The 27,812-nt window shown below is 45.6% G+C and overlaps 1 protein-coding gene across 1 annotated transcript; it reads left to right on the top strand.

Moving 5' to 3' along the window:
• Positions 1-2,398: 2,398 nt before the first annotated feature.
• On the top strand, positions 2,399-27,257 carry CPNE6 (copine 6). The gene is given in 18 exon segments (XM_061548134.1): positions 2,399-2,533; positions 2,535-2,611; positions 2,613-2,720; positions 6,352-6,520; positions 7,057-7,212; positions 9,000-9,071; positions 11,185-11,256; positions 12,622-12,705; positions 16,512-16,601; positions 19,442-19,540; positions 19,796-19,879; positions 21,497-21,556; positions 23,696-23,829; positions 24,163-24,217; positions 24,374-24,425; positions 24,831-24,967; positions 25,367-25,603; positions 26,226-27,257. Coding segments are annotated over 18 exon segments (1,896 nt in total). The 5' UTR covers positions 2,399-2,431; the 3' UTR covers positions 26,334-27,257.
• Positions 27,258-27,812: the final 555 nt, after the last annotated feature.

Genomic DNA, 27,812 nt, shown 5'->3' on the forward strand with positions numbered 1-27,812 from the left:
CTGACACAAAAAAAAATCGAAAGAAGTCCCGCCTTGTGGGCGGGATCCAGGGGGATTTTTCGGCATAAAGTAAAGGATCCTGAGCATTGGAAACCAGTGCGACGGGAGGGTCGACTCAGGAACGAGTGCGACCAGAGTGGGTCCACTCAGGAGTGCGACCAGCGGGTCCACTCAGGAGTGCGACCAGAGGGTCGACTCAGGAGCGAGGGCGACCAGCGGGTCGACCCAGGAGCGAGCTCGACCGGGAGGGTCGACTCAGGAGCGAGCTGCGACCAGCGGGTCGGCTCGACTCATCTTCAGCTCGTCAACCTCTGCCGAATCGGGGGTCTCTGCTGCCACCGGAGTGGTGAGCATCGCGGATCGGCGACAACCCAGAGCTGCACGCTACGAGCGAGTTGTGGGCGCCACCTACCGACCGGGTTCCGAACTGCGACAGCGTATCAACAGCCATCCGAACCAATTCGCCACGGGATCGACTGATACGTATGACGCGCACCGCCCCCTCACCACACGACCACCAGGCGTCTGTTTGACCTAAAGAATCGACTCCGAACACTGACTATTCAAGACAACTCTTACCACTCAAAAACACTCGAACCCATAAGCCATCCGTGGCTGGAAAGCATCACAACGAGACCGAGTGATGGCCCTCCGTCGTTTATAAGAGTATTCTTAATTTTTATCTTTAATATTTAGTGGGATGTACTCTTAATCGCATAAATTCCCAACAGATCCATCAATACGAACTGATTCTTGGCACCTCCTTCCGCCGAGCCACGCTCACGTGGGGAGTGGTGGCCCACCGGACCCTTATCAGGTGATCTGGTCCCCAATTAGTAAACTTGGTATAAGATAACGAGCTTCGGAAAAGGAGCACCGTCGCAGGCCCTTACTCCGAGCCGTTCTGTTGTCAGATAACCTGCCGATGTATCTGTTGAGATTGGTGCCTTTAAGAATAATAACTGTTTTTGATTGTAATTTTTTTTTTATCGCCGTATAATCTTTCAAGTATCTTTCAGTCATAATCGCCGCACGTACTCGCATCCTCTACAGAATATTCAACTGTTCCGTGACCCAAGGTGTTAACAACGTGATAAGGGTTGCGTATGATCAATAAGGAGTGCGGTACTGCGTGAACAATATTGAGTATAATCATTCATTAACGTTAAGGTTTTCTTAGCATAGTATTTGCATGTTTTAACGACTCTCTCTCTCACTAACAACCATCGCGTTATGCGGGATCCATGTGCCGTTGTCAAAGTGAAATCAGACAATCGTTGATGATACTGTATTGATGCCGTATTGACGTTCCGGGATTGAGAGTTCGCATACTATATCATAGTTAAGGTTGAATTAGTAATAAATTGATCAATACAGAAGTGGTTGTGTGATTCTTTCCTGAAATCTATGCATAAGATCTGCTTCTGCGTTGAGATTTGAACTTGGTGACCTTAATAAACACACTAATACATACTCAGTAAATGTTAAAGCGATAACGGGGTGAACCGGGGACCTAAATATAACCACGAATACCCACTCTGGGAATGTTAAAGCGAGAATGAGACGAACCTAGACAACGATGCCGAGTTAATCTAAGTTAATCTTGCATACTTACACCACACCTGCATAACCGCATACGATTAATTGCCTTATTCCGATCGATAACCCACCCTCGTCACCGAGGCGGGGTCTGGTTATCATAACGACTTGCATTATCATAATTACACCCACTCGCATAATTAATACGATTACCTCTCGAATTGGCATAATTAAAATGTGCATAATTACATAAATTAACATATTTCCGGATAATTACACATTTGGCCAAATTTCATTTAATTATTATTATTTTCACTGAATATTCATAACCCACATATACAACATAATAATTTCACCCACGCACGCATACAACATAACAAATTTTCTTAACCCAACATATACAACACTCCCCACCCAGCCCCTCCCTGCACGACGGACGGACGGACACAATAATCTCCTGTGGGCTGGTGTAACGAGGAGGTTCCTACCAGTATTATGTGAACGCAATGTAAGAACTGTTTTCGTGTTCAGTTTGCTGTACTTATCCCATCACCTCCGATTAGCACGGTTGGCTACGTACGGTGCGCAAAGAAATTCAACGCACGTAAAGTGTTTCGAGTGTGTTGTGTCAATACATGGGTGCTTGTATTGCGTATATTAACATAACCGCACTTGTTTTTTTTAATGTTTTTTTTCCTTTAACAATGTTGTCTTTGTCAAATTGGCACCAGCGGCTGAGAACTCGAGATTCTGACACTGAATTTGCATTTTGTGGACAGGGTTAGAGGGAGTCGTCATGAGGATATGGAAATTATACATACCTGTTCATGATGCTATTGTCAAGCATCCACCCTGCAAACCTAACAGACCCAACCACGTACCGGGGAAATACATGAAAGACCCAAGGAATGTTTTTTCATCGATGAGTCATAAAGGTTGGTGCTTTATTTTTCGCCTTCAAATATGTCTTGTTGACACTACTGACAAGAGTTGTGCGTGTGGGTGAGGCACCGGTGCGTCCACTTCCTCGTGCTCACGCCCGCCGTCACAGAAGACAGACCACACAGGTCGAGAAGGAGCCACTTTTTACCTGGGACTCCCACGTCTCCTCCGCGCGCTCCTGCATCATCAGCAGAGTCGCACGCCAGAGAGCTGCGACGTCGGTGCCCCGAAACAAGAAGGTGAGTTTCAGTTTGTTTGTTTGATGTGTCACACGGATGGGGGTCCGCTTTTGCCAGTTCGCTGGCGATTTTACACGGGAGGTCCGCGGTGCCGTGAGCACAGCGGCGACAAAAACAAACACGGAAACCCATCGATATTGCAGGGCCCTTAAGGATTATTGCACAATTAACAAACGAATCAAGCGCAAACATGCGGGAGCAAGGGACACCTGGCCTAAGAGGGAAGTAAAGAGGGGGAGTGATGAGGGGATTGAACAAAGACTGCAGATGAGCGGCAACAGTGTTTAAGAAACGTGGAGCAGCAAGACTTCTTTTACCAAACAAAGTTTTAGGATTTTTTTAAAGGAGGAATCAGGAGGCACTTTTGAGGCTACGGGAGAGAGAGGAACTAAGTGGTCCTTTAGGCAATTGTTAGATTTGTTTTAGAGGACCTTTGGGATGAAGACGGCTCAGTGATGGTCTCTCCGGATATCCAGGAGGGGCAGGTCAGGTGAACGGTGAAGTCCCACTCGCCATGTAAACATAATATATATTTTTTAAATCACATTGCCATAGTCTGTCAGGCAATGCGCCTTTGCAACCAATGAAAATGATAGCAGTCAGTACTTGTTTCTGCAGGCAAATTCGAGACGTGTTATGACTCTCTGAGTCTCACCAGCAGTTAGGCCTGTTAAACGCTGCGATACAAATGCTGCTTAGTGCTGACGTGTTGCCAGTCGACCCCCAAGGAGGGAGTTGACCTCCCGAGTCCCGGGTCCAGTGGCTCCCAACAGTTCTGGACCCACGGACCCGCCAACTACCTTAGGGGCCGTCCATAAATGACGTCGCGCGATCTTGGACGATTTTTGACCCCCCCCACCTCTCGTCACACGGCGTCATAAGAAGTCAACCCCCCCCCTCAAATATGACGTCACAACGCTTTGCCCCCTCCCCCCCCCAAAAACCATATTTCCATTTGGAAAATAAAACATGCTTCAAATCGCTTTAAACGATTGTCATTGTCGTGTGTATTTAATGTGGCGCTGCACTCTGATTTTGTAGGAGTGTTGTTATAACAATTAGTGTTGTTATAGCAATTCTATGTTCATTAAAAGTTGCGCATTTTGATGTGACGTCACATTTCTCTAAACCCCCCCCCCCTCGTCACACATTGTCACAAAAATCTGACCCCCCCCTAGGTGCGTGACGTCATTTATGGACGGCCCCTTACGTACACCAATAGTATTTTCAGGACAGGATTTAACCTACTCTAAGAGCTCCGTAAAGTTTTTATTTAAAAGCCATAAACCTTTCTTTTTGTATAGTTTCCCTTTTAATACGGTAAAGAGTTGTGCAATTGGCAGTGGGAAATCTGCTGTTTTGTGATTAAAAAAAAAAGTTGGAACTGAAACAATTCTGCAGACAACTTCCCACGGGCTTGTAGATCACTCATCGGCGGTCTGCGAACCACAGGTTTGGAACTCATCACTGCCCTTGTGCACTGTGCTAGCACCTCACTCTGAAGCTGCTGGATCTCGAAAGCTAAGCGTCAAGCCGGGTTAGCATGTGTATGGGAGGCTGCCTGGGTAATACAAGGAGATGGAGGTACAGCTACGGGTTCCTTAAATCCACCTGTGCACAGCTATTCTATTTTAATAGGTAACTGTTCATTTGTAAATTTAAGAACTTCATAACGAAACTTTTAAAAATGTAATAATCAGGTACAAAGTGCAGGCTTCAACTCTTATCCACTCGATCTTTCTGGCCACTGTGGTATGAAGAAGGACCATTGCCCAAAACCTCACCTATTATATTTATACTAACTTTTTGGCCCGTCCAAGGACGGGTGTATATTGCAGTAAATCTGAAATATTCAATAGAAAAATTGTTCAAGCTCATGATTATTAATGAGGGGGGGGGTTGCCCCATGTGGAGTGACGTCACCCGCTAATAGTTATTGTGGAGGGGTGCGGCATGTGGAGTGACGTCACCCCCTCATGGTTATTGTGGAGGGGTGCGGCATGTGGAGTGACGTCACCCGCTAATGATTATTAATGAGGGGAGGGGTGCGGCATGTGGAGTGCGCGACCTTGTGCGTTAGTGTAAATTTCCACGTGTACATGAATATTAATGAGGGGGGTGGGCCTCATGTGGAGTGACGTCACGCGCAGGACGGACAGACATTTCTGGGTGATTATAGTAGGTAATTTCCTTTAAGGCCACAGTGTTATTGACACGTGTTGAGTTCTTTGCTATTTGTGCTTGTGCACCACTGCCAACTCAGCAGTACAGTATAACCAACTAATTTGCTGGGTGTTAGCCTCTTGCATTCTTGGGTTTTATCTGGGTAAACCAATTTCGGTAAAGTCACATAAAAAAAAACCAAAGAGTATGAATCCTTGCAGTCACGAAAGCTTCAAATCTCGAATTAAACCAATTTCCTTCCATATGCCAAACACTCAATATTTGAATTGGAAAAAGAAAAAACATCACAATGTAGGGCCTTCCTGAAATAAAGAGTCCTTAGACTCCATCATACTTCCCTGGACAAACATATGGCATACTCAAAATCAGAATATTGATTTAGACTGGAAAAACTCGATGAGCTATGAAGCTTTTTTTTTACAGATGTCCAGTCGGGAGGGGCGGGTCAAAATAGAGGCTACTCCGTAGAGAGAGGCTGTACATTTCCTTGTAAGGCAATGTCTTGGCATTGTCTTTGATACTCTGCTGTCTGTAATTAAGGCTAGCTGACTGCATGCTTATCAAGAACAGTGTGTGTGTTCTCTCGATTGGATGGCGCAGTAGTGAGGGCAACAACAGCGTTCTTCTTTGCAAGGCCCGCGGGCCACTGGTGGCTCCTAGTGGCCTTTTGTGCGGCCTCTAACGTGCGGCATCCGACAATACACAACACGTGACAACACCCCCTATCGTGCTGCTGTCAAACCCAACAATGGTTTCAAATGTGTGGCGGCCCCTCACACACACTGATGATGTTTTATCTGCGAAAGTGACCCCAGTCTGAAAATGAGTGAAGATCACTGGTGGACAGTATCACTGTACAGGATGGTCCAAATGCCTCGTGACCCCCATTGAATTCTCTAAAGCTTAATATTTTTTAAAGTGAGGTTTCAAAAATATATATTCTAAGGAAAAAGTTAGGAGTCGATTAATTGGGGGTCACAAGACATATTGGACCGCCTTGTAATGCACTGTGAACCCGGTGACCTGTGTCAAATTCTCGGCCCCGGTAATTCAGTGGAGAGTGGTAGCAGGACTAGTACTTGTCCTGTGAATACCCGAGGTCGATTCAGCCTTGTTCCTGGTGCGGTGTGGAAAACATGAGCACTGGGGAGACGAGGATGGCCCAGCGTGGTTCCGGCCAGAACAGCCGTCGACCTAATAATCACAAATTTTATCCAGCAGCATTTGTTTAAGCAATCAAAATTTGGACAGATTTCGCCCTTCTCGGTCTCATCATCAGATTCAGGCTTGTTCAAAAAATGATTTATTTTGCTGGATTGTGACAAGTAGTGTCGGCTTGGGATGTGGTCGGGTGACTTAATCCAGCAACGTATTGACCATGGCATACTGATCACGATACAGGCTACTGGGGGGACACCGTTGTGTCTGTGTGTTCTATCCATTGCAGATCCCCAGGGAGGATGGCTGAGGCTCTGCCTCCAGATGTGCCGCAGAGCAGACACCTGGAGGTATCCATCAGCTGCACCGACCTCGTCAAATCGAGCAGCTGGTTTAACGACGCCAGCTCCTACGTCATCGTGCAAGAGTATGATGATAAAGTTGACCGATGGAACGAGGTACTTGACACCGGTGTTACTGGTGGGGCAACGCAGCACAGCCAGGCAGAGCCGTCCCTAGGGAGTACGGCGAATCGGGGCGACTGCCCCGGGCCCCGCGCTTTTGGGGGCCCTGTACTTCGACGACACGGTGGGGTTGGCCCCGGCCCCCGCGCCCCCTCTATGGACGGCCCTGCAGCCAGAGCTTAATTTCTCACTCGATACTTTCGAGGTCACACTTGCTCGGCCAGCATGGGTCAGTAGGGGGATGATCGGTGTAAGGCACTACCACTATGCCTATCCATGTTCACCGTATATTATTGTACGCTATGTTGCTATATTATAATAATTTGAACAGCTTTGGGGCAAAATAAGGTGATGCGGAGTTATTTGTTGCTATAAATTTCCACATGATAATAGCCACTTTGTTGAGCTTACATTTGTGATTTGCCAGGTCGCTTCTAAAAAAGATCTATACAGCTCCGTGGGTATTACCTGTGAAAATAAAAATAGATTATCGTTTTAAATCCTAAAACTGCCCTGTTGTGTGTGCTCAGATTTTCAGAACAGAGACAATCAACAAAGACCTGAATCCACATTTTGCCAACAAAATGGACTTGGATTATGATGCCTCTAAGGAGCAGAGATTAAAGTTCTTGGTTATTAGCGGCAAGAAAAATGTTGTCGGGGAGACGAAGGCCACCCTGAAGGAGGTATGTGGGCAAGCAGGGCCGCTGATCTCAACGATGCGTTTTAATTAACATTCTCTTATTTTTCTTCAATCCAATTATCCAAATCAAAAGGCATTCATACCAGGCCAAAGTTGATTAATTATTTTGCAAATCCGCTTCGACGAAGCATTCATTGGTAATTAAAGTTGACGTAATTCATACCCACTGTGTGCGAATTAAAAAATAATAGCAATAACTTCCAGTTCTTTGTCAGTGGATTGACAAGGACTGGAAGATATTGCTATTATTTTTAAACTAGTCACTACTAGTTATGACTGGCCAAGACTATTGAAATTGAGAGAGAAAAAAATGCAACCGTTCTGATAGCAACAGGCTTGGTGCTGCTTGGAAGCGTATTATCAAGTAATGCAGTCTAACTGCGTGCCTTTCCAGGTCACCATACATCGACGGTGATTAACTGTGAGCAGCCAATAATAGGTCTTTCGATTTTTAGGACCAAAAAAAACTGCAGAATGTACATACGTAATGTACATACGTAATGTACATACATAATGTGCATACATGTGCACATTATGTATGTTAATTCACTGTGAATAATTCAACCACTAATACTGGTAGGAACCTCCTGGTTACACCAGCCCACAGGGGATTATTGTGTCCGTCGTGCAGGGAGGGGCTGGGTGGGGAGGGAGGGGCTGGGTGGGGAGGGGAGGGTGGGGAGGGGCTGGGTGGGGAGGGTGGGGAGGGGCTGGGTGGGGAGGGTGGGGCTGAGTGGGGGGTGGGAGGGGTGGGGCTGGGTGGGGAGGGGCTGGTCACCCCGTGGTGCCCTTATAAAACTCAACGTTTAACCTACTCACGCCGGCTTGTGCCTGCCCTCACAGTCGGGCATATTTGCGGAGTACACCACGCCGCCGTTGACCCTGGCCATTGACCTAGCAACCCAACGTTCCTAGCAGCTCCCTCCGCAGGAATGTGTTAGATATCCATTGTAATTTATATGACGACATTAACCCTCCCCTGGTCTTCGCACCTGTTTGGCTCACAGTGACATCACATTTACCACCACCTCTATTTAAGAGCGAAACAGGAGGGATTCTCCACAATTCTGGATGTCGCCAGATGAGGCTAGTTGTTATTACGGGTTTAACGTCCTACTCGATTTGTAAATGTTGTGGGTTTACTCTCCAACACACCGGTGTGCTGAACCAGTAACTAATTGGCATGTTTTTGTTTACGTGACAAACCGTGACAATTTTCTGCGTTGGATGGTGGCGGGTTCAACGACAAATTTACATGATCCAACGTATAATATTGGTCGTGAAAGCTTACTGCGCGTTAAACTGGACGAAGGCCTCACCATTCTGTGTCAGTCACGACCGTTTCAGATGAGACTTCAACATTGCATGACAATGCTGGTTGGTGAACAAGCTGTGTCCTGGACCGGTTCAGTTATCACTCACCGTTGATGTAATGCGGGGTTGGGAGTCAAACTCAAATCGCTGAATTCATAGCGTAGTATGTTAACCACTGACTGCACTACTATTCCACCACGTGTGTGTGTGCATGCTTAATTTGAAAACGTAGTTATTATCCTGCTCGTGTAATCCCTAAAGTCACATCATTACAATGTGACAATCATAAAATAATCATATTTGGTCTTAATTATAGAGTGTCAGCTTGCTATGCACCCCCTCCAGGGCACTTTATTATAAATGACGAATATTTTCATCAAGATTTTAGACTTATACATTACATAACCTATTTATGTTTTTTTCTTTAATATCTCACTTCTCTTTTAAATCCCACAGATCATTCACAAGAAAAACCTCACGCTGAACCTGATGCAGATTGGCACACCCAACAGTACGGGTAATATTTTGGTGAGAGACAAAGACAAAGGTCCCCCGTATAGCCTTAATGGACTGTTTGGGCAGGTGAAGTTAGCACCTGTTCTTTGGTTCTTTCGGTAAAGTCACGTAGATAGAAAAAATAAAATGAAAATAAAGTGAATAAAAATATCACGACGTTTCGATCACAACACAAGCGGCCGTCATCAGGCAAATGAGTTAGCTTCTAAAGGCAAATTGTTTATGAAGGTCTAGGGATGGACGTAGCCCAAGTGTATCAGCAGCACCAGGAGCATGGGCGGTGCAGCAATGCCAATGCAGCAGCAATGCCAATGCAGCAACAATGCCAATGCAGCAACAATGCCAATGCAGCAGCAATGCCAGTGCAGCAAAGGGCCGCCAAGAAATCCCTGCACCCCACTCCACACCCCACACTGATGACAGTGGAGGTTGATTGACAAGAAAACACAAGTCAAGTCATGACCCAAAGTGGTTGATGTCATCTTTCCAATGGTTGCTGAGTCTATAATCTTCCTCTCGGTTGAAATTGTCTCTGTGTCTGTATACAGATAGTCCCCGAGTTACGATGGTCCGACTTACAATATTTCGATTTTACGATGGGCGATAGCGATACGACAAAATTGTAAAATATTTTAAATTTCGCGCGGCAGGCATACGCAGCAGTGTACGAGGTACGATGCTGCACGTTGGGACGCTGCCGGGATGTACGCATCTCCCGCCTTGTGTGATGCAGATAGGATTGTTTCCTGAAAAAACTTTCTATTAAATTGCAGTTCATATAGGTAGGCTAAGAATTGACCTTGTTTTTTTACTTTACATTTTACTGTGCAATACAGTCTTGTAATTAATAAATACATACAGTATATAGTTTATACAGTACGCTACTGTAAATTGCTCTGTTTTGCTAAATTATCACCATTCTTTAAGACTCCTGGGTAGGCTAGGCCATCTTCGACTTACGATATTTTTACTTACGATGGGGTCGTCGTAATGCATCTCCATCGTAAGTAGAGGACTACCTGTATATGGATGCCTTTATGAACGAATCTTTGTTGATAGCCAATAGGCTTGCAAAATACCATCCTCTTAGAGAAATCAATTTCGTGTGAGCCAGCCGCATTAAAATAATGCTCAGCCACGGCAGAAGTATTGGTCCTACCGTGTTTCAAATCTGCCTTATGTTCGCGAACACAGTCCGAGACATGTCGCTTAGTTTCCCCAATGAAATTGCTACCGCAGATAGAGCTTAGTTTGTAGACACAGGGATATTGCATGTCAGGAGTTTTGTCCTTCACAGATGGGATCAGATCACGAATTTTATGCACTGTGTTCAATCGGACCTGGATCTTGTGTTTGTTCATGATTTTGGAAATATTTTTGGTTACCCCTGCTGTGTATGGCAGGGTGATGGTTTTGATTGGATCCTCAGATGGCTTCTACCAAGGAAGGAGCCATCCTACCAAGGCTAACTCCTTTGCCTGATGACGATGCTTGTGTGTTGTTATCGAAACGTCGTGATATTTTTATTCACTTTATTTTTATCTTTTTTTTATATCTACATGACTTTACCGAAAGAACCAAAGAATATGAATTCCTGCAGTCACGAAAGTTTTCAATCAAAATTTTAAGTTAGCACCTATGAAGGCAGACATGGCGCACAAGGGGGTGGGTGGCTAGCACCACACCCGGTCACCTTTGTCTCCCCAGTGACGATGTTTACACATCACACCAAGATACTCATTGAGGCTGAGTCGATATAGGGATGGCCCAGAACTGTTTCAGATAATTGTCACTGATGTTGAGTGTGAGCGGGAATCGAACTCGGGTCGCCGGGTTCGTAAGTAACTATATTTTTCAAGTGTTAAGTTATTTTACACCTTAATACTACATACGACGTGTGTTTCAATACGATGTGAATCTTTGAGTGCTCAAAAATAACATTACATGCTGTGAATGTGACTAATGTGATGTTCGTGATATAATGGGGTTTTGTAAAAAATGTGTAAATAGGAAAACCCCACACCTAAATTTCTCAGTATTTGGAAGATACAGTGTCTGTCTGGCACTAACTTATGGTGCTACAGCAGCATGAGCAATGATGGGTTCTTCTGCCCTCTGTTTGCAGCTCTCGGCTCAGTTAATCTCCGACTGTCAATTCATCACCTTGCAACTGGAGGGGAAATCTCTGGACAAGAAGGTAGGTCGCTACACCCGAGGGTCGTGCCATCATCGAAGCGACCAACGCCACTCTCCTTCTCTGAGCTCTGCTCACTTTCCGTCGCCGTGCCAATTTGTGCCAGGCACCGAGATGGGAGCACAATCTTTGAGATCTCTTCTAGGTAAAGGCACGCGTGAAAATGAAATGATGCGCAGAGATATATCATCAGGTAAATCCCGTCTGCCAAGGGTTCGGAGTAGCATCACGTTATTTGGCTTGTCGGTATAATTCCTCAACATCATCATCATCATCTGTGATGCATCTACTGCTGGATGAAGGCCTCCCCATTCCGTCACCATCTGTCACGGTTCTGCGAAGCAAAACTCCACGTAGTTCATTCACGCCAGGTTGATTCCCATCACTCTCATCTCCACCGTGGACTGCTCGCTGGGGTGTTCTCTCCTTTGGCTGCAAATTCATCTTTGGTCCGGACCACTGGCATTCATACTTTTACAGCAGGAGAACTGCTGTATCTGTTCCACTTGATGACGGTCGCTTGTGTTGCGATCGAAACGTCGTGATTGAATTTATTTTATTTTATACCTACGTGACTTTACCGAAAGAACCAAAGAGTATGGATCGCTGCAGTCACGAAAACGTCGAATCTATACCGGCGTTCCTTCTGGTGACGTCTTCTTACCAAGGCCCCTTTCTTTCACAGTTAATATGATGCCTCTAACTTGTGCATGTTCTCTGATCTGTCAGAGGTTGGTTATTGAAAGCTGGCCGGGGTCAAAATGATAGAATGAAGAGGCAGACAAAGCAGATTGGAAGGGCAGACGAGGGTGGGTTGGAGTATTTCTAGAGAGCAGGGGCTGGATAAAAAGTAACACAGTAATATGTGTGCTGTGACGTGCGGATCAGTTGGAACAAAATCTCATAAGTTTCCAAAGAAGCATACACCTCTGCATGCTTAAAGTAATAGAATGCCTGCATTATACGTACAGTCGTTGTCATAACGCGAATTGGATATATAACGGGATGAATGTATTAGGGAACACGTTTCTGTAAAGCAGATGCGAATTGGCTATGACGCGATTGAGTGAACTGAACTACGTCATGCCTCAGCATAGCATCATCCACGGCGAGATGCTACTGGATGATTCTAGATGCTACCCACGTGCCTCGGTATTTGCTCAGCCTACATACGCATCTCACGCATTATCGCGGACTGTGCTTTACCCTATATTATATTTTTTTGTTATAACGCAAATTTTTCAATAATGCAGTGTTCATCAGGAATGCAATTACCGCATTATAGGAGAACAGACTGTGTATATGAGCGACATTCCAGCTCGGATTTATTGTGTCGTACCTGCTGAATCACCTCCTTGCTATTTTCAGGACTGGTTTGGAAAGTCGGACCCTTTTTTGGAGCTGTACAAGCAAACGTCCATTGGGAAGTGGAAGTTGGTATATCGAACAGAGGTGAGTGGTTTGCAAGGCCAAGAGTTGATTATCTTAATGTGGACCGGCCCTCCCGACCCCACAAGCACACACACCTCGAGGCCAAGAGTCACTCGGGCAATCATCACTCGCGATTGTCACAGGCAACACATTTACAATGAGCAACGTTACGGAGTTGTGTCCGGCCAGCGAAAACAGGAAATATGTTGAAGAGTATGTTTGATGGACAATCATTAATTGGTCAGCACAGGACACTACCTTGGGTAGTCATGTGACCTGTCTGTGATCCGAAAGTTTATTTTAGTTGCCCCCATCGAAAAGAAGCAGATTTGTCCAGATGTGGGCAACTGAAACTTCATTCGCCAACGTGAAACTGCGCGGAATTCATCGCTGTTGACAATCGATGGCAAAGATTGAGCAGCGTGGCCCCGAATCCTGATTTTTTATTTATCCTTCCTCCCCCACCAGCGCTGCTCTCAAGCACATCGCTGCATGTTAGATCGCGTCCCAAGCGCATCGTTCCCAATGTACACGCTGCCAAGCTTATTTACAAAAAAACAAAGTGCCTCTTTTCACCCCCCCTCCCACCCCGTTAATGCACCGGGCCGTTCACTCTTGTGGGCTCATCAAGGCCACGAGGGACCGCCGCTGACCTTATCGCCATTCCCCGCCTCCTGATAATATATTTGGGGTTCCTCAAGGTCACTGCACTATTCTTCTCACGTCTTTCTAAAAGACGTTGTGCTGGCCCTCCGTGGGTTGCCTGCGTGGAATTCCACCTCTCCACGCATGCACGCGCGCCCTGTTAGTGGTAACCACTGGGATATATTTCATCGAGCGCTCGGGAGCAGCGATGAATGCGCTGCCGTTACCTTTGAGTGTTCATTAAAGGCAGGTGAAACGCAAAAAAGACAAGCAGCTGGTCTTACCTTGTAGCTACGCGACCTTGACTGTGTGTCCCAGGGTGTTCGACACGAGTTTGGAAGCTTGATTAAAGTGCACTCTTTTGATGCTGATTCAGTGCGACTGCTGAATTGTTTAATAAATAGCTACAGTGAATATACTATTGTGCCCCTGAAAGTCACTTTAAAGTTGAGCTTTTTTTCAGTCATGAAGCTTTGCATTTCTTTCAGTGCATGTCACACAGCATAAGTGCATCCCTACGAGATAGGGCAGTTTGTGTTTGGGTTGCATTTTTCTTGAGTGTCTACAACGCTGTTGTGTATTAGGTTTTTTAAAAGCAATGCGTTTGTGTTGATGTTCGAATAATCCAGGTTCCTTCTTACCTTATGTCCTTTAGTTTTGGTTCATTCTGCTTAGGCCAAGTCACAAGCGCCACAAACCAAAAAGAAGCGGTTCTTTAACCACATTGTGACCCTGAATCGTGACCTTTCATCAACTCGCTTTTTAGGAGGGGGTGGGGCGAAGTGAATGGTTCCACCAAAAGTGTTAATTTATCCATGATAGAGTTTTTTTGGGGGGTTAGATCGCTTAAATATAAATGTGTCGTTCAACCCGCCACCACCCGATGCAGCCAATTGGTAAAGTTTGTCACGTAAACAAAACATGCCAATTAGTTACTAGTTCAGCACACCGATGTGTTGGAGCGTAAACCCACAACATTTACAGTTCGAGTGTTCGTTTAGCCTTCTTACGCCGGGCGATAATTATTATTAAGAGGCAAAGAGCAGGGGCTTAATTTTACGTAAAAATATTTTCCATGGTCGCTGTTAGACCGTAAAAAGCAATTTGTTGACTCGCAGCCACAGCCATCGCTAGAGGAACAGTCGGTGTGGGTGTCCCCAGGTGAGAATATGTTTCAAGGCCACCCCGAGCTGGATAGACCCGGCTGAAATTATGTCCGTGCAAACATGGCTTGTGCCGCCTCGGTGTGAAATTCTGGGCAGTACAATCACGTCCCGCTCACCTCTGCAAATACCGACGGGCAGTGGGGGGGTGTGTGATGTTCATTGCTGTTGAGTGAAGTTATAATCGCGTGGCGACACGCTGTCCATTAAACCAGCGGTCCCCAACCTTTTTGGCACCAGGGACCGGTTTTGTGGAAGACAATTTTTTCACGGACCGGGGAGGGGTTCATCATTGGGTCTTTCCCCCTTTTCAAAGAAGCTCTCGAGCGACGTTTGTTTTGTACTCATTTTGGCTACTAGGGGTTAGCAGCTTGTGTGCTTACCAAAACTGACTGAGACAAGTGCGCAGTGCGGGAAAGAGGCGCGGATGGAAGTGGTCAATAATAAATTAATGGGGCGGGCCACGCGTGGACTCACCGCTCTCACCTCCTGCTGCTGTGCAGCCCGGTTCCTAACAGGCCACAGACCGGTACCGGTCCGTGGCCCGGGGGTCGGGGACCCCTGCTCTAAACAAAAACCATAAAGTCACTGCCGGTGACCGTGAATGTTGTTTGAACCAAGAAAACGAAATTAAACGTGATGGATTTTGTAAGGCCCATTCCTTTTCGTATTTATTTTCAATGCCGGGTCTTGGTGTGGCTCTGCAAGCTGATTTTCGTAGGCAGGGTAGTGGTAGACCTTTACTTGTGACCAGATAACGGCCCAATGAGACTTGCTTGCATCCTTCCCGGCATTAATGAATCAAGTCACTTTGCTCATATGCCCTATTGTTGGTAAAGGAGATATTGACAAGCATTTATTTATTTATGTATTTCTAATAAACCTGACGAATATCATAGATGATGGTCAAGTTGGGAATGATACCCTGAAGGATATATTTTCAATGGATACCTGGGTTCAATAACTATAGAAAAATCGTTAAATGTGTAACAGAAAACCCACAATCTATCCACTGCTGGATTAAGGTCTCCCCAAACCCTCACCGTCTCTCGCAGTCTTGCGATGCAAAAACATCCCTCCGATCAAATCCCATTGTTCCGCCACCACCAATGCGTGCCCGTTATCAAATCAAGATCAGTCACAGGCGCTTCTAAAGCCGCTTGTACTGCGAAGGCTGAGCAGCAGCTACACTCAGCCCAAGCGTAACCAGAGCCATCGTTCCCTGAACGTTTTTGCTATTTTCACGCCTTGCTCCGACATCACCTTGCGTGTTTTGTTGGGCCGCGGTAATGTGATCGAGGGGGTTAATCGCACTGTGTTTCCTTTTGGCAAGGGATGAATAATTAATACGCGTAAATGCTCAGCCCCCCCCCCCCACTGCCCCCAGAAGTTTGTATCGGATCACCGTCTCGCATTGCTCGCCTTGCTTTGTTGTTCATCAATAACCAGCGCGATGGATGCGTCTTCTTCAGAAGTCGGGGGGGGGGGGCGGGGGTTTAAGGCTTTGTTTCTCACAGTGGGGAGCCAAGACGACTGTTGTCTAAAGTTCATACTGAACAATTGTTACGTCTCGTGAGCTGCCCAAGAACACATTTGTTTTCTGTTACATGTAATGCTGTGCACAAGGATCCATGAATTAGCACGTATCTATGTATGCATGTTGAACTTCATTCGCACCGTACAAAGCCAACCGTGCTAATCGGAGGTGCGGAGGAGTATCATGATATATACCTAATATATGAACATGATGTTACAGTACATACATTCCTCTGCTCCTTTCTGCATCAGGAATAGTTTTTGTTCCAATATAGATTAGAAGACATGTAAATGTTCACCTAAATAACCCTTTATGAGTTGTTTTCTTGAAATTACATTTCAAGCTAGGTAGATTTAGGCCACTCCTATTTTCATATTTTTTTATCCATATTGCAGTAAACTGGGGCATCTGTGTTTGTTTTTGTTCAGTGGACAAAGGGAAATGTTTAACACTCTGCTGTTCCACGTTGTTGCATTCCTCAGGTCCACAAAAACACCCTCAATCCTCGATGGAAGAACATCGTCTTGAACCTGCAGTCTCTGTGCGACGGGAACATCGCCAAGCCCATAAAGGTGCCGTGTCTCCCGCAGTCCCGGTTACGACCTTGCAAATCCCACCACCGCACAGCGCAAACGCCTCCCGCCACCTACCCTCACGCACCATAACCCTCTGCACCTCCGATTAGCACGGTTGGCCACGTACGGTGCGAAAGAAGTTCAACACACACGTACGTATGTTGAACTTAAACCGCCACGCGCTCCCCTACAGCACCAGCGGCGGTATCTGCTTTCCATCAATTAAGTGGACAAAAGGAGCACGAGTTCTGAGCACTTGTGCCTGCGATACCATTGTTGTGTGCCGTGTTCAGATCCCCCACGTAGCCTTTAAGTAGACCGTGTGGCAAGTGCTGTTAGTGAGCTCATCAAAGGGAGCTGTGCGGTTAGCTCCACTCCCGGCTACCTCTGTCTACCCAGTGCTGATGTTTACACACCGCACCGGGTGCTCATTCGCGCCTTCGATTAGCACGGTTGGCTACGTATTGCGCGAAAGAAGTTCAACATACATACAAGCCTGAGTTGACCCAGGTGAGAGCCAGGACCAGTTCGGATATTTACCATGGATGTTAGCCATGGCCAGGAATGAAAATAGTTGGAGCTGGGTTCGTAGCGCAGTGCGATAACCACCGCACGCCCGCTTCACACATGCGCATACACAACCAGGGAAATAGAAGCCACCAACAGCCATTTTCAACACCAGTGGCAGCCCTGATAACAAAAAAAGTTCGTGCCTTTCAAAATATAACATCAAAATTCTGCATTATAGACCCGAGCGAAATTCTTTTGAGCATTTATCAGTAACGAAATACAATTTAACCCCGAGTGGATATTAATGGCGTGTCAGTGCATTAAAAAAAAGCCAGCCACAGAGATGGAGAGCTTTTCGGCTGAATAATAACATATATGCGGCTACACAGGGACTGATGCATGTGCTTGCGGATATAATTAATGACTCTAAAGCGAACTGCCCTCCGCGGGGTCTTGGCTGCCATTAATACCCGCCAGGGAGCATCAATGTGCTTATTCCTTCCGCACCACTCCCCGTGTTTAAAGAACCGTCGATTCGTTTTTGGCTTGTTTGTTTGTTCATTTGCCACTTTTAATGGCGTGTAGCAACGATGTTTGGGCCCAAGAGGACCGTTCGTTCACAACCTGAGGTGCCCAAGGGCAGCGCGCATTGACTGCAGCAATGCCCAAAGAGACATGTGGTCATTTCGTCTCGCCTCCCTGGCGGACGGATGGTGGGCAGACTTTCGTTAGTTTACAAGAAATTTCTGGTGTTTGGCAATGATTCCTGGTCGCCCCATAATGTCGGAGAGTGGGTGGGGAGGTCTGGAAAGAACTTAAGATTCACCTGCTGAAGGCTCAGCTCCTCATTGCAAGATCTTACGGCCAATTAAGTTACGGGCGGTGTCGCAGTCTTTCCTAAAATATATAGTGGGCGAGAACTAGAGCCCAATTCCGTGATGTTTAAGTGTTGTCCAACACTTGTTTAACGTGTGTTATAACACCCCCCATCGCTGGGTATGACCGGTCTTATATAAAAAGAGCTCTCACTGCAGGGTCGATAATTATTGCAGAGGGCAGTGTTAGACCTGAGGGCTTGTGTCAAGTAGCCGAGGAGGTGAAGACTGTTGATCGAGGTGACAGAACAGCAACTTGTATTCAGTGTGCCCCCCTGCGGCCAAATGTTTGAGGTGGGGGAGCGTCGGTGTCACTGCCGCCCACTGTGTTCCCAAATACAGATTGAAAACTCGTTTATTTGGAACTGCTTTTTGCGTTAAATTTTGTTGTCCCCCGCACCTCCGATCAGCGCAGTTGCCTACGTACGGTGTGAATGACGTTCAACATGCATACGTATAAATGGTAAAAATAACAATCACTGACAGCGCTTTGTCAATCTACTGCTGGATATAGGCCCCCTCACGCCATATTGTACATTAATGTATGAATGTTGAACTTCTTTCACGCCGTACGTAACCAACCGTGCATGAGGATTGTTTGACTGCATTTCGCCCTGCTGGTTGGTACGGGTTGGTGAAGGAGGTAGGGCAAGATCAGTTTGGATGTCGCTCCACCGCTGTTGTTAGCTGTGGTCGCAAATTTATCTCAGAGTCACCGAGTTCATAAATGCATTGCGCTAACCACTGCACCATCGCTCCAGCCCAACTGTGCCTCAATGGCCATGCGAATTTTCGGGCCAATTTCTGAAGCTGACGGAACCGTTCACTCTTCGGTTGCCTCCAAAGGCAACAAGCTTTCACTCGGTTTCCGTGAAGAAGTAAGAAAAATAGCTCAATACACTTGAATCAAAATTGCCTTGTTTTTAGACTCGTGAAAGTGCAATATCGTGCCGTACTACAAGGCGGAATAGTTTCTAACAGCATTGTGCATTTTTTTTACAGTAGCGTCATGCTTATAACAGTGATGGGAAGGAATCCCTATCATGTCAATTAAATATTGGATCCCAGTTGCATTTGCTTTACAAAACATTTGACGTGCTTTTTTGTTCCATTCAATGTATTTTACAATTCATCTCTTTTCGAATAGATCTTAAAGACCACGGGACTACATATTTGTCAGGAGAGATCAGTGCCGAATTATTGTACCGCACTTATATGCTCCCACATTTATGCTCCCTGCCTTCACCCACCCACACTGTCCAGTGTGGCGAAGTATAGCCTAGCAGCCACGATGGCTCGCACGGTGCAGGAAGGCCCTCGTCCAGAGGTGGCTTTACAAAGAGGATACGACCGTGCTTTTTATCATTCGCCAAATTCACAATTCTGTACCCACCAGTGAAAAACGGAGAGAGGCGACCGTAACCCACACTTCATCCTGCCTCGCGCTCGCAGGTCGTGTGCGCCGACTGGAACCGGAATGGGCGATCCAATCCCATCGGGGAGTGCGTTGTCACCGTCATGCAACTCAACCAAGCCAAGCTGAACAACACGGTAAGACCTGTATACTTCATTTCCCCCTGTTCAAAACCACACTGGGCCGAGCCGTGCCGTGCCGTGCCATGCCGAGCCAGCCCGGCACGGCTCTGGTTGTTTTTAAACTTCAGAAGCCGAGCCGAGCGGTGCCACTGACGGCGCACACAACGAACGAGTCGAGTGGCGCGCAGGCAAAGTGGCGACGCTGTGCACCTTCACCCTGTACTGCTGGGAGTAAACGTAACACGCGACATGACCTCTGGCTGCGTGCAGGTCATGTTTGATCTTGTCTTGCCTGGAAACGTAAAGAACTCGAACTACAAGAACTCGGGCCAACTTGTGGTCGTGCTCTGTACGGTATGTGATGTCGCCGCAAAGTACAGCAGAAATAATGCATTTCTTAAAATATTAATGATACAATGCATGATCAGAATCAGCAGCAACAGCACCAATTGTTTATCTACTGCTGGATGAGTGTCTCCCCACGCCATCGTCGCCATCCCTCCCTCCCTCCCATCTCACTTCTGCACATGAAGTAATCTCATCGCTACATCTCCATGGCGGTAGTTACATCGGGTGTGTTTTGTACTTTGGCTGCTATTTCATCACCAGCCTTTACCCTCATCCAGTGATGTGTCCCCACCCAAGCCCACTTTCTTAACAGTTATCTAATTTCTCCTTTTCCCCGAATGCCAGCGTTCCTCTTTCTTTCCGTTAGTTTAATTCCAGACACGCATCTCCGCACGCTTCCTTGCACACTGTTCAGTTTTTTGTTGAATTTCTTTTGTTAATGGCCATATTTCTAATGCGTAACTCACGCCGTGCAAGGCACAGTTGTATGTCGCTTTTCATTATGAAAATGAAGTTTTTCTATCGCTCCCCATACAGTAAACCCTTCATATTTACAGGGGATACATTCCTGGAGAACGGCGTGAATATTAATACTCAAAGCTCATGGGGAAAATAGCGTTAAGGGAAGTAAACAGATTACTTTTAAACATAAACATAGAAACCGTATGTATATATTTATTGTATAGTGGTATTGTGTTATTTGACTTTCGTTTAAGAATGGAATCATTTATTTGTTGTGATAACTTTTTGTCGATTGTGCTTTTTGTTTTGGTGGCATTTCTTAATTGTTTAGTCATTTTAGATGTCGCTTGGTAGTAGGGGTTTTCTTTGCTTGGTGGTGGCTGTATATGGAATTTGGTCCTTATATAATTAATGTACAGCGTTATGGGATGCTATTAGCGTGAATGATGATGTATAAAATTAAAGCATTATTATTCATGAACAAAAACATTTAATATTGCAATTTCAATGATTAAATAAATATATTGATATCATATACCGTAGTAAATAATTCCAAAAATGTGTAAAAGAAAGCGCTCGCACGTAAACGGTGCAGCAGACAGAGGCGGCCCGGGAGGGAGAGCGGCGTTGCGCTCCCACGACCCGCGTCGCTCCCACGCCTCACGGCCTCTTGCCGGGCGGTCGCTCGCTCTGGCTGCGAATATTTAAAATACAATTTGAAATAGCACTCCCATAAATTTGTCGCGAATACTGTACACAAAGCCTGATGAGAAACCCCCCACGAATATTACGGGGTTGCTGTACTGATCTTGTTCCCCTTTTATATTTCATCGCTGTGATCCAGAATCCCCTTCAATAATTACGCTCGGCAATACCCACTCTGTTGTGTTTTCAAGTTGTTTTCAAGTTGAACCTCCGCAGCTAACTCTGAACTTGTATGGAATTTAATATCAAGGAGCACCTCATACTGCTGTACATGGCAATCATACAAATGCAAACATTGCACACAAACTACTATAAAAAAAATTGTCAACATAAAAGCAAAGCAAAAACCCGGGTTGGGCAGTCTGAGAAAGCAGCAGGAGACCTCGCCGTGTGAAACGCCACAACCCCGAAAACTAAACAGACTGGCAAAGTGCATATTTTGTCTCCTGATTGCAGATTTGCAGACAGTACACCTTTCTGGACTACATCCGCGGAGGCTGCAAGCTGCAATTCAGCGTAAGCTCCCAGACGTATTGACGATGCACCTGCCCTACCCGTACGTGTGTTGAACCATGGATCGTGCGTTGTTGAATTTGTTGGTTAAGGTCCCGAACCTTCATTTGTTGAATGGGTTCCGGCACAAACCTGAGGACGCGCTGGGAATTGTCGCTGTTTCCCTGACTGCCTCGGCCATCCCTGGGGCTCGCCGTTGTTGATGCTGAGCCCTGATTCAGAATCAGAATATGTAGTTATACTGGAGGAATCTGATGAGCTATGAAGCTCTTTTTCACAGATGTCCAGTAGGGACGGGCAAAGACGTTACAACAACAAACAATAATAAAAATAATAGGAGCGAAAAGTACAAGAAAGGTAAACAAATCACCCAAAAACATACAAATACAAATAAACCATCCCCATCCTACCAGGCAAAGCCCACTCAGGTATTAACTTTGGTCGCTTTGTGCCGAGATGTGCCGTGACGTTTGCTCCCTCGCTCTCCTCTCTCGCCAAACGTTTCCTTGACGTTGCCTCTCCCCAGCCAGCCCCACTCCCTTTTACCTTGATGCAGGTTGTTTGTAAAGCATCTAGACATGCTATTGTAATTTAGATGCTGCATACATTGAAATTGTTGTTGTTGTTGAAACTTGTATTCGTGAGGAATGGCATGACCCGCAGAGAGGGGAAGCACTAAGAGCCAAAATTAAATCGGCTATGAATTTAGAAATATTTAATTCCCAAGAACACATTGTGCATCTCCAATAGTAATTTTTGTATTACTTTAGTATTAATACATGTGAATTTTTATTCCGATGTTGTCTTTTTTTACTTAATGTGAACGAAAAGACACATTCGCCCATTTTTCTCATTTAAATAGGTACATTTCAAAATATCAATGTACTGGTCACAAAAGCAAAGTTTGTGGGGAATAATATCCATTTTCTGTACTTTTGAGGCATAAGAAATTAGGAAATAACACTTACTACCCAGGAACAAAAATATATATTTGATACACAGTGTAATGATATATATGTAAGGCATTATAATGACGACTTGTCATGATATGGGGTTGCGATTCGAATGAAGAATAGATTCATTGAAAATTAATGAACATAGGTAACCTTCGTGGCTGCAGTGGTTATGTGATTTCATTACAATATATACAAACTGAAAATGATGAATTCTCAAACGTACGATTTTACACATATATTACGGTGTTAATCTATGAATCAATGCATCATTACGTTCAGCGTTATATCCCATATACAATATATATAAATTATCCGAGTTTCTAATTTATTTTTGTGATTAATTTTCTCAATGTTGTATAAGGTAGACACCGCGAGTCAGGCCCTTGTACACCGCATTATGAAACCCAAGCATGCAATGCGCCACTAATACAGGTCCTGTTATTTAATGCTCGACTAATCAGCATTACATCGTTGATTCATCTGCGATAATGTTTTTTGCCGCTTGGTAATTTCGCTATTCGACGCATCCCTTAACGAGTGCCCTAACAGCTCGTGTCCCGAGTTCCATATCCAGAGTAGCTCTATTAACGAGATGGCAAGTGCCCCAAAACCAAAAACAAGATATCGTAAAGGGTGAAAATTGGCATTAATTTATAATTTCATATAAATCCTTAAGGTGCCACGGTCGCGATATGTTAACTACCTCGCCTGGTATACAGGAGGTCGTAGGTTTGATTCCGACCCTGACGCCTGCTGTATATTTGGAGTTTGTATTCTCTCTCTCTCCCCGTGGTCAAGTGGATTTTTCTCCGGGTCCTTCGGTTCTTCCCTCCACATTTTGAAACATGCGTTTAGAGTAGTTGGCTGCTAAACATTTCCACGTGATAAGCCACTTCGTTGAGCTATCATTTGTGGCCAGGTCGCTTCTGAAAAGAAGTTATATCGCTCAGTTGGCCTTACCTGTTAAAATAAATTAAAAACAGTCAAATAACTAGTGAAATAGCATATACATGTTGTCGATTAATATGCATTGTACGTAGTTGAGTTCATGTAACCCCTGCAACCGCGAGAGGCGCAAACCATGAAGATTCAGCAACAAAGCGTCAGATCAGTGACCTCAAGGCTGCACCGTTGTGACCGCAGTTCCCACACGGGTCGCGTGCCCTCTCTGTGCTCCGCCTCCCAGATGGCGATCGACTTCACGGCCTCCAACAAGCCACCGTCGCAACTGGACTCCTTGCACCACACGGGGTTCAACGACGCCAACCAGTACCTGATGGTCATCCGAGCCGTGGGTGGGACCCTGCAGTATTATGACGCGTGCGTACACCAGATGGCCAACGGAGATCTCCGGCGTGCAAGCGGAGCAATGCGCAAATTTTTCCCACCGACATTTTCAATTTTTTTCTCTCCTTCTCCCTGCAGTCAAATGTGCACACAGTCCCAGGAAATCTGCCAGCGGTGCATTTCATCGTTAATTTTTTGAGAGTTTTTGCCAGGAACATATATATGCCAAAACTTTTAGTGATATGATGCAAAAAAAGTAGTCGTCATATAAATAGCATGTTGATTTTGAGACTGAGCAGACTGTGGAAACAATACAGCTTTCTGCGTGTGATGTACAAATTCCTGTGTTGTCTTTTATCTAATCAGAGACAAGCAGTTTCCAGCTTATGGATTTGGGGCACAGCTGCCATCCGAGGAGAAGGTAAGACACTGAGATCTTGTGCCATGTCATCACAAAATGCTGCAAGAAGAGTGCATGCTATGCAATTGTACGATCAGAGATGCACCGTGCATATTTATTTGAGTATTGTCACTTACAATTGGTTCTTCTATCAGTCTGTGTTTTGTTGTGTTGCAGGTGTCGCAAGATTTCCCGTTAACATTGAACGCTAATAACCCAAATTGCGACGGTAAGTCATTTTGATCATCGCTTAAGTACACGTAAGTGCCTAAATAACACAATGTCTAAAATATTCATTGGTATACAATTATACGCTATGGAATTCACTCCAAATTTGTAGTTATTTATGAAGATGTATTACGAACTCCTGTCCTCCGCGTTGAGATGTCAAAAGTTGGGCAGCAGTGTGATTTAAAACGCCACAATCACCACAACCTCCATGTTGATGGTAATTGTAGCCGTATTTTTTTTTATTTTGCTTTGTCTTTGACAAGCTGTTACTGGGGGTCTTTAGAAATCATACTGACAGACCAAACCTCTCCTCTGCAACGTCGCAGTGAGAAATTAAAATGCTGGGCGCGTTGCCTGATAATTTGTCCGTGATGTTTGCCGTGTGCGGTTGTCCTCTTTGCAGGTGTGCAAGCGCTGATCAAAGCGTACAAGTCTTGCCTGACGAAGGTGAAACTCTCCGAGCCAGCTAACCTTGCCCCGGTCATCAACCGCGTTGCCACCGCCGCTAAAAGAATCAAGTTTCAGAGTAAAATGGCTCACGTGAGTGACACTGGCGAAGTGCGGCTGGCAATGGGCTACGGTGCGAGGAATGAACATGGGGTACTCTGTGTCCAATTTCCCAATTCTTTATATAGCCCCGTGCCTGGGCCCCTCCAGCCCACTGCAGTTGTACCTCCCTATTGCAGTTGCACTGGATAGCTATGCCACTGATAAGTCAGTTCCCTACCCACGGACTGCCAAAGACAACAGTGCCAATTCTACTTCCATAGTAAATTTTGAGCAATGCGGTGGCAGCGATGAGTTGGTGAATCAGACAAATTTGTAAAAAAAACTCCAAAACCTGCTAGAGAGTGAGGTGTCCAGGAGGTAACGCTAAAGCAAGTGGATTGATCTACCGCCGCCCGCTATCCTGCATGCTACTTTCTCCACCCTCCACAGGAGTATCACATCCTCTTCATCATCACGGACGGCGAGGTGAAGGACATGCCGGCCACACGGGAGGCCATCGTGCAGGCCTCAAAGCTGCCGCTCTCCATCGTCCTCGTGGGCGTGGGCAGCAACGACTTCAGGGACCTCGTGGAGCTGGACAGTGACGACACCATCCTGACGGCCCCATCGGGGGAGAACGCCTTCCGTGACATCGTGCAGTTCGTGCCGTACCTCGACTTTGCCAGGGTACGCCCCCGCGTGAAAAATCATGGTGCCCACTAGGGTTTTCATCTCCATCCTGGTTTTCCCATGGCATGCTCTTTCTGAGCTAGCTGTGCTGGAATTTCAGTAACCTTCCCAAGATACTATAAGTCTCAGTTTTTGTCAATTGTGTTAACTTTCCTGGTAGGCAGGAGGTCGTGGGTTCAATCTCAACCCTGACGCTGGTATACTTGGAGTTTGCCCATTCTCCCCGTGGTCGTGTGGATTTTTCACCGGGTCCTCCGATTTTCCCTCCACATTTAGAAACATGCGTTTCGAGTATTTGGCTGCGATAAATTTCCACTTGATTAATTTCGTTGAGCTATCATTTGTGGCCAGGTCGCTTCTGAAAAAAGAGCTGTATAACCTGGTAAAATAAAATATAATTGTTTAGTTTAATACAACACTCAATACAATGCATTCACATGCAATTCGCCCCTCCTCTGGTATTGTGAGATATTTCTCTTTCCATGACATCAGGTGATAACCCTCATTCCCTGCTTTCCCAGGAATTGATAGCAATACGATCGGTGTTATTGTTATAGCGCCAGCTGACCACTATCGCTGTGTATTGTGTGTCGTGTACTCGTTGTGGCTGTGGATGCAGGATCCAGTGGAAAAATTTCTGGAGCAGGTGATGGAAGAGATTCCTCATCAGGTGGAGCAGTACTTCCATCAGATGGACTTCCAGCCGCCGAACATGACCAGCCCCTAAACTTCATCTTACATGTGGGGTGGCACACGAGATTTTGTTCCACGTCAACCATTCTGGGTGTCGCGTCAGAAACCGCGGCGTGCTTTCACCGAGACGTATTGTGCGCACACAGTGATTGATGAAATCAACGGCTCGCTCTGGGTTTTAAGCTGTCTTTCACACATAATTAAACAATGCAAATGTGAAAAATCAACGCTAAAGGGGGGGGGAAGCAAAGGATGGATAAAAAAAATCATTAACATTTTTTGTTGTTGCAAAAAAGCATCGTACCGTGCTATATTTACATCATCATGGCAGGGAAGATTTTTTTTTGCTCAAATTATTTTTGCTAGAAAACAATCTCACGCAGCCCAAGCTGCTAATTCAGTCCCACGTCGCGGCGTGCTTGGGTCCACGTTTACATCCCGCACCCGCACGCACCCTCTGGCACCGCACATGTGGCACCATCCCCGTGGAGGACACGCGGATGTTAGCCAACGTGGACAATTTTACATTTTGCACTAAACATTTGGCCTCCCAGCTCTACCCAGTATGCTCTCCAGAACATTACACCCATGTCACTCTAGAGTTGGGGTTGGTGAACTGCTTGTGGGAGGGGGAGAGGAACTAGTCTCAAGCTAACATTCGTATGGATTATACTATGGTATTATAATGGAAGAATGCGATCTGCTTACCTGCAAAGATGCTAACACGTTGTCGGAGTACATTAATTATGCGGTTTGAGTATTAAACGTCTACACACCGTTGGTGCCGCTCTCACTTTACTGCTATTTGGGTTAATGTACTCTTTGAAAATGTATACGGTATATCTTTGAGCGAAATGTACTTAACCAGATTAGGTCAATGTATTACTAATTACTACGTAAGGATATTGTTTTACCTAATGCATTTTATATGTTTATATAAAACTCGTACAACTGTTAAGTTTTGTCATCGTGTGTTTTTTTTCTTTCACTTTTACGGGTTATGACGCTTTCGTAAAAGTTTGGTATTGTGGAGGTGAATGAGTGGCTCAGAGGTCAGAGTGCCACTGGATTCAAAACCAGGTTTCAGCCACCTGTGCTTAAACTAGCCTGGTATCCCATTGCTGCACACACACACACACAAATCCATTGAATTTCGTTCTGCACGTAATTTGGCTAAATTTCAGCTGCAAGGATTAAACATCGATTTGTCATGCGGCACACTTTAATCCCAGTAAACACATTATTTCGTGATACTGCGTTGGCAGTGGCGCAAAAGCAAAATAAAACACTCAACATATTTGTCAAGAACATTGCCTTAAGGAAAAATATGCAAAAGGCAACGTTTTGGGAAATGGGCCATTTCCTGTGTGCTATGAAGTAGTACCATTGTCCAAAACGTCAGCTATATCTCTTTTTTCCTTTTAAGACCACAGTGTTATTGACAGACGTGTTGAGTTTTTTTTACTCCCAATGGTGGGAAGTGCTGCCTCTTACTGTGTAGAAGACAGGTCCA

This window comes from Lethenteron reissneri, chromosome 9 (genome assembly GCF_015708825.2).
Source record: "Lethenteron reissneri isolate LAM-NWPU_2019-01 chromosome 9, ASM1570882v1, whole genome shotgun sequence".
NCBI lineage: Eukaryota > Metazoa > Chordata > Hyperoartia > Petromyzontiformes > Petromyzontidae > Lethenteron > Lethenteron reissneri.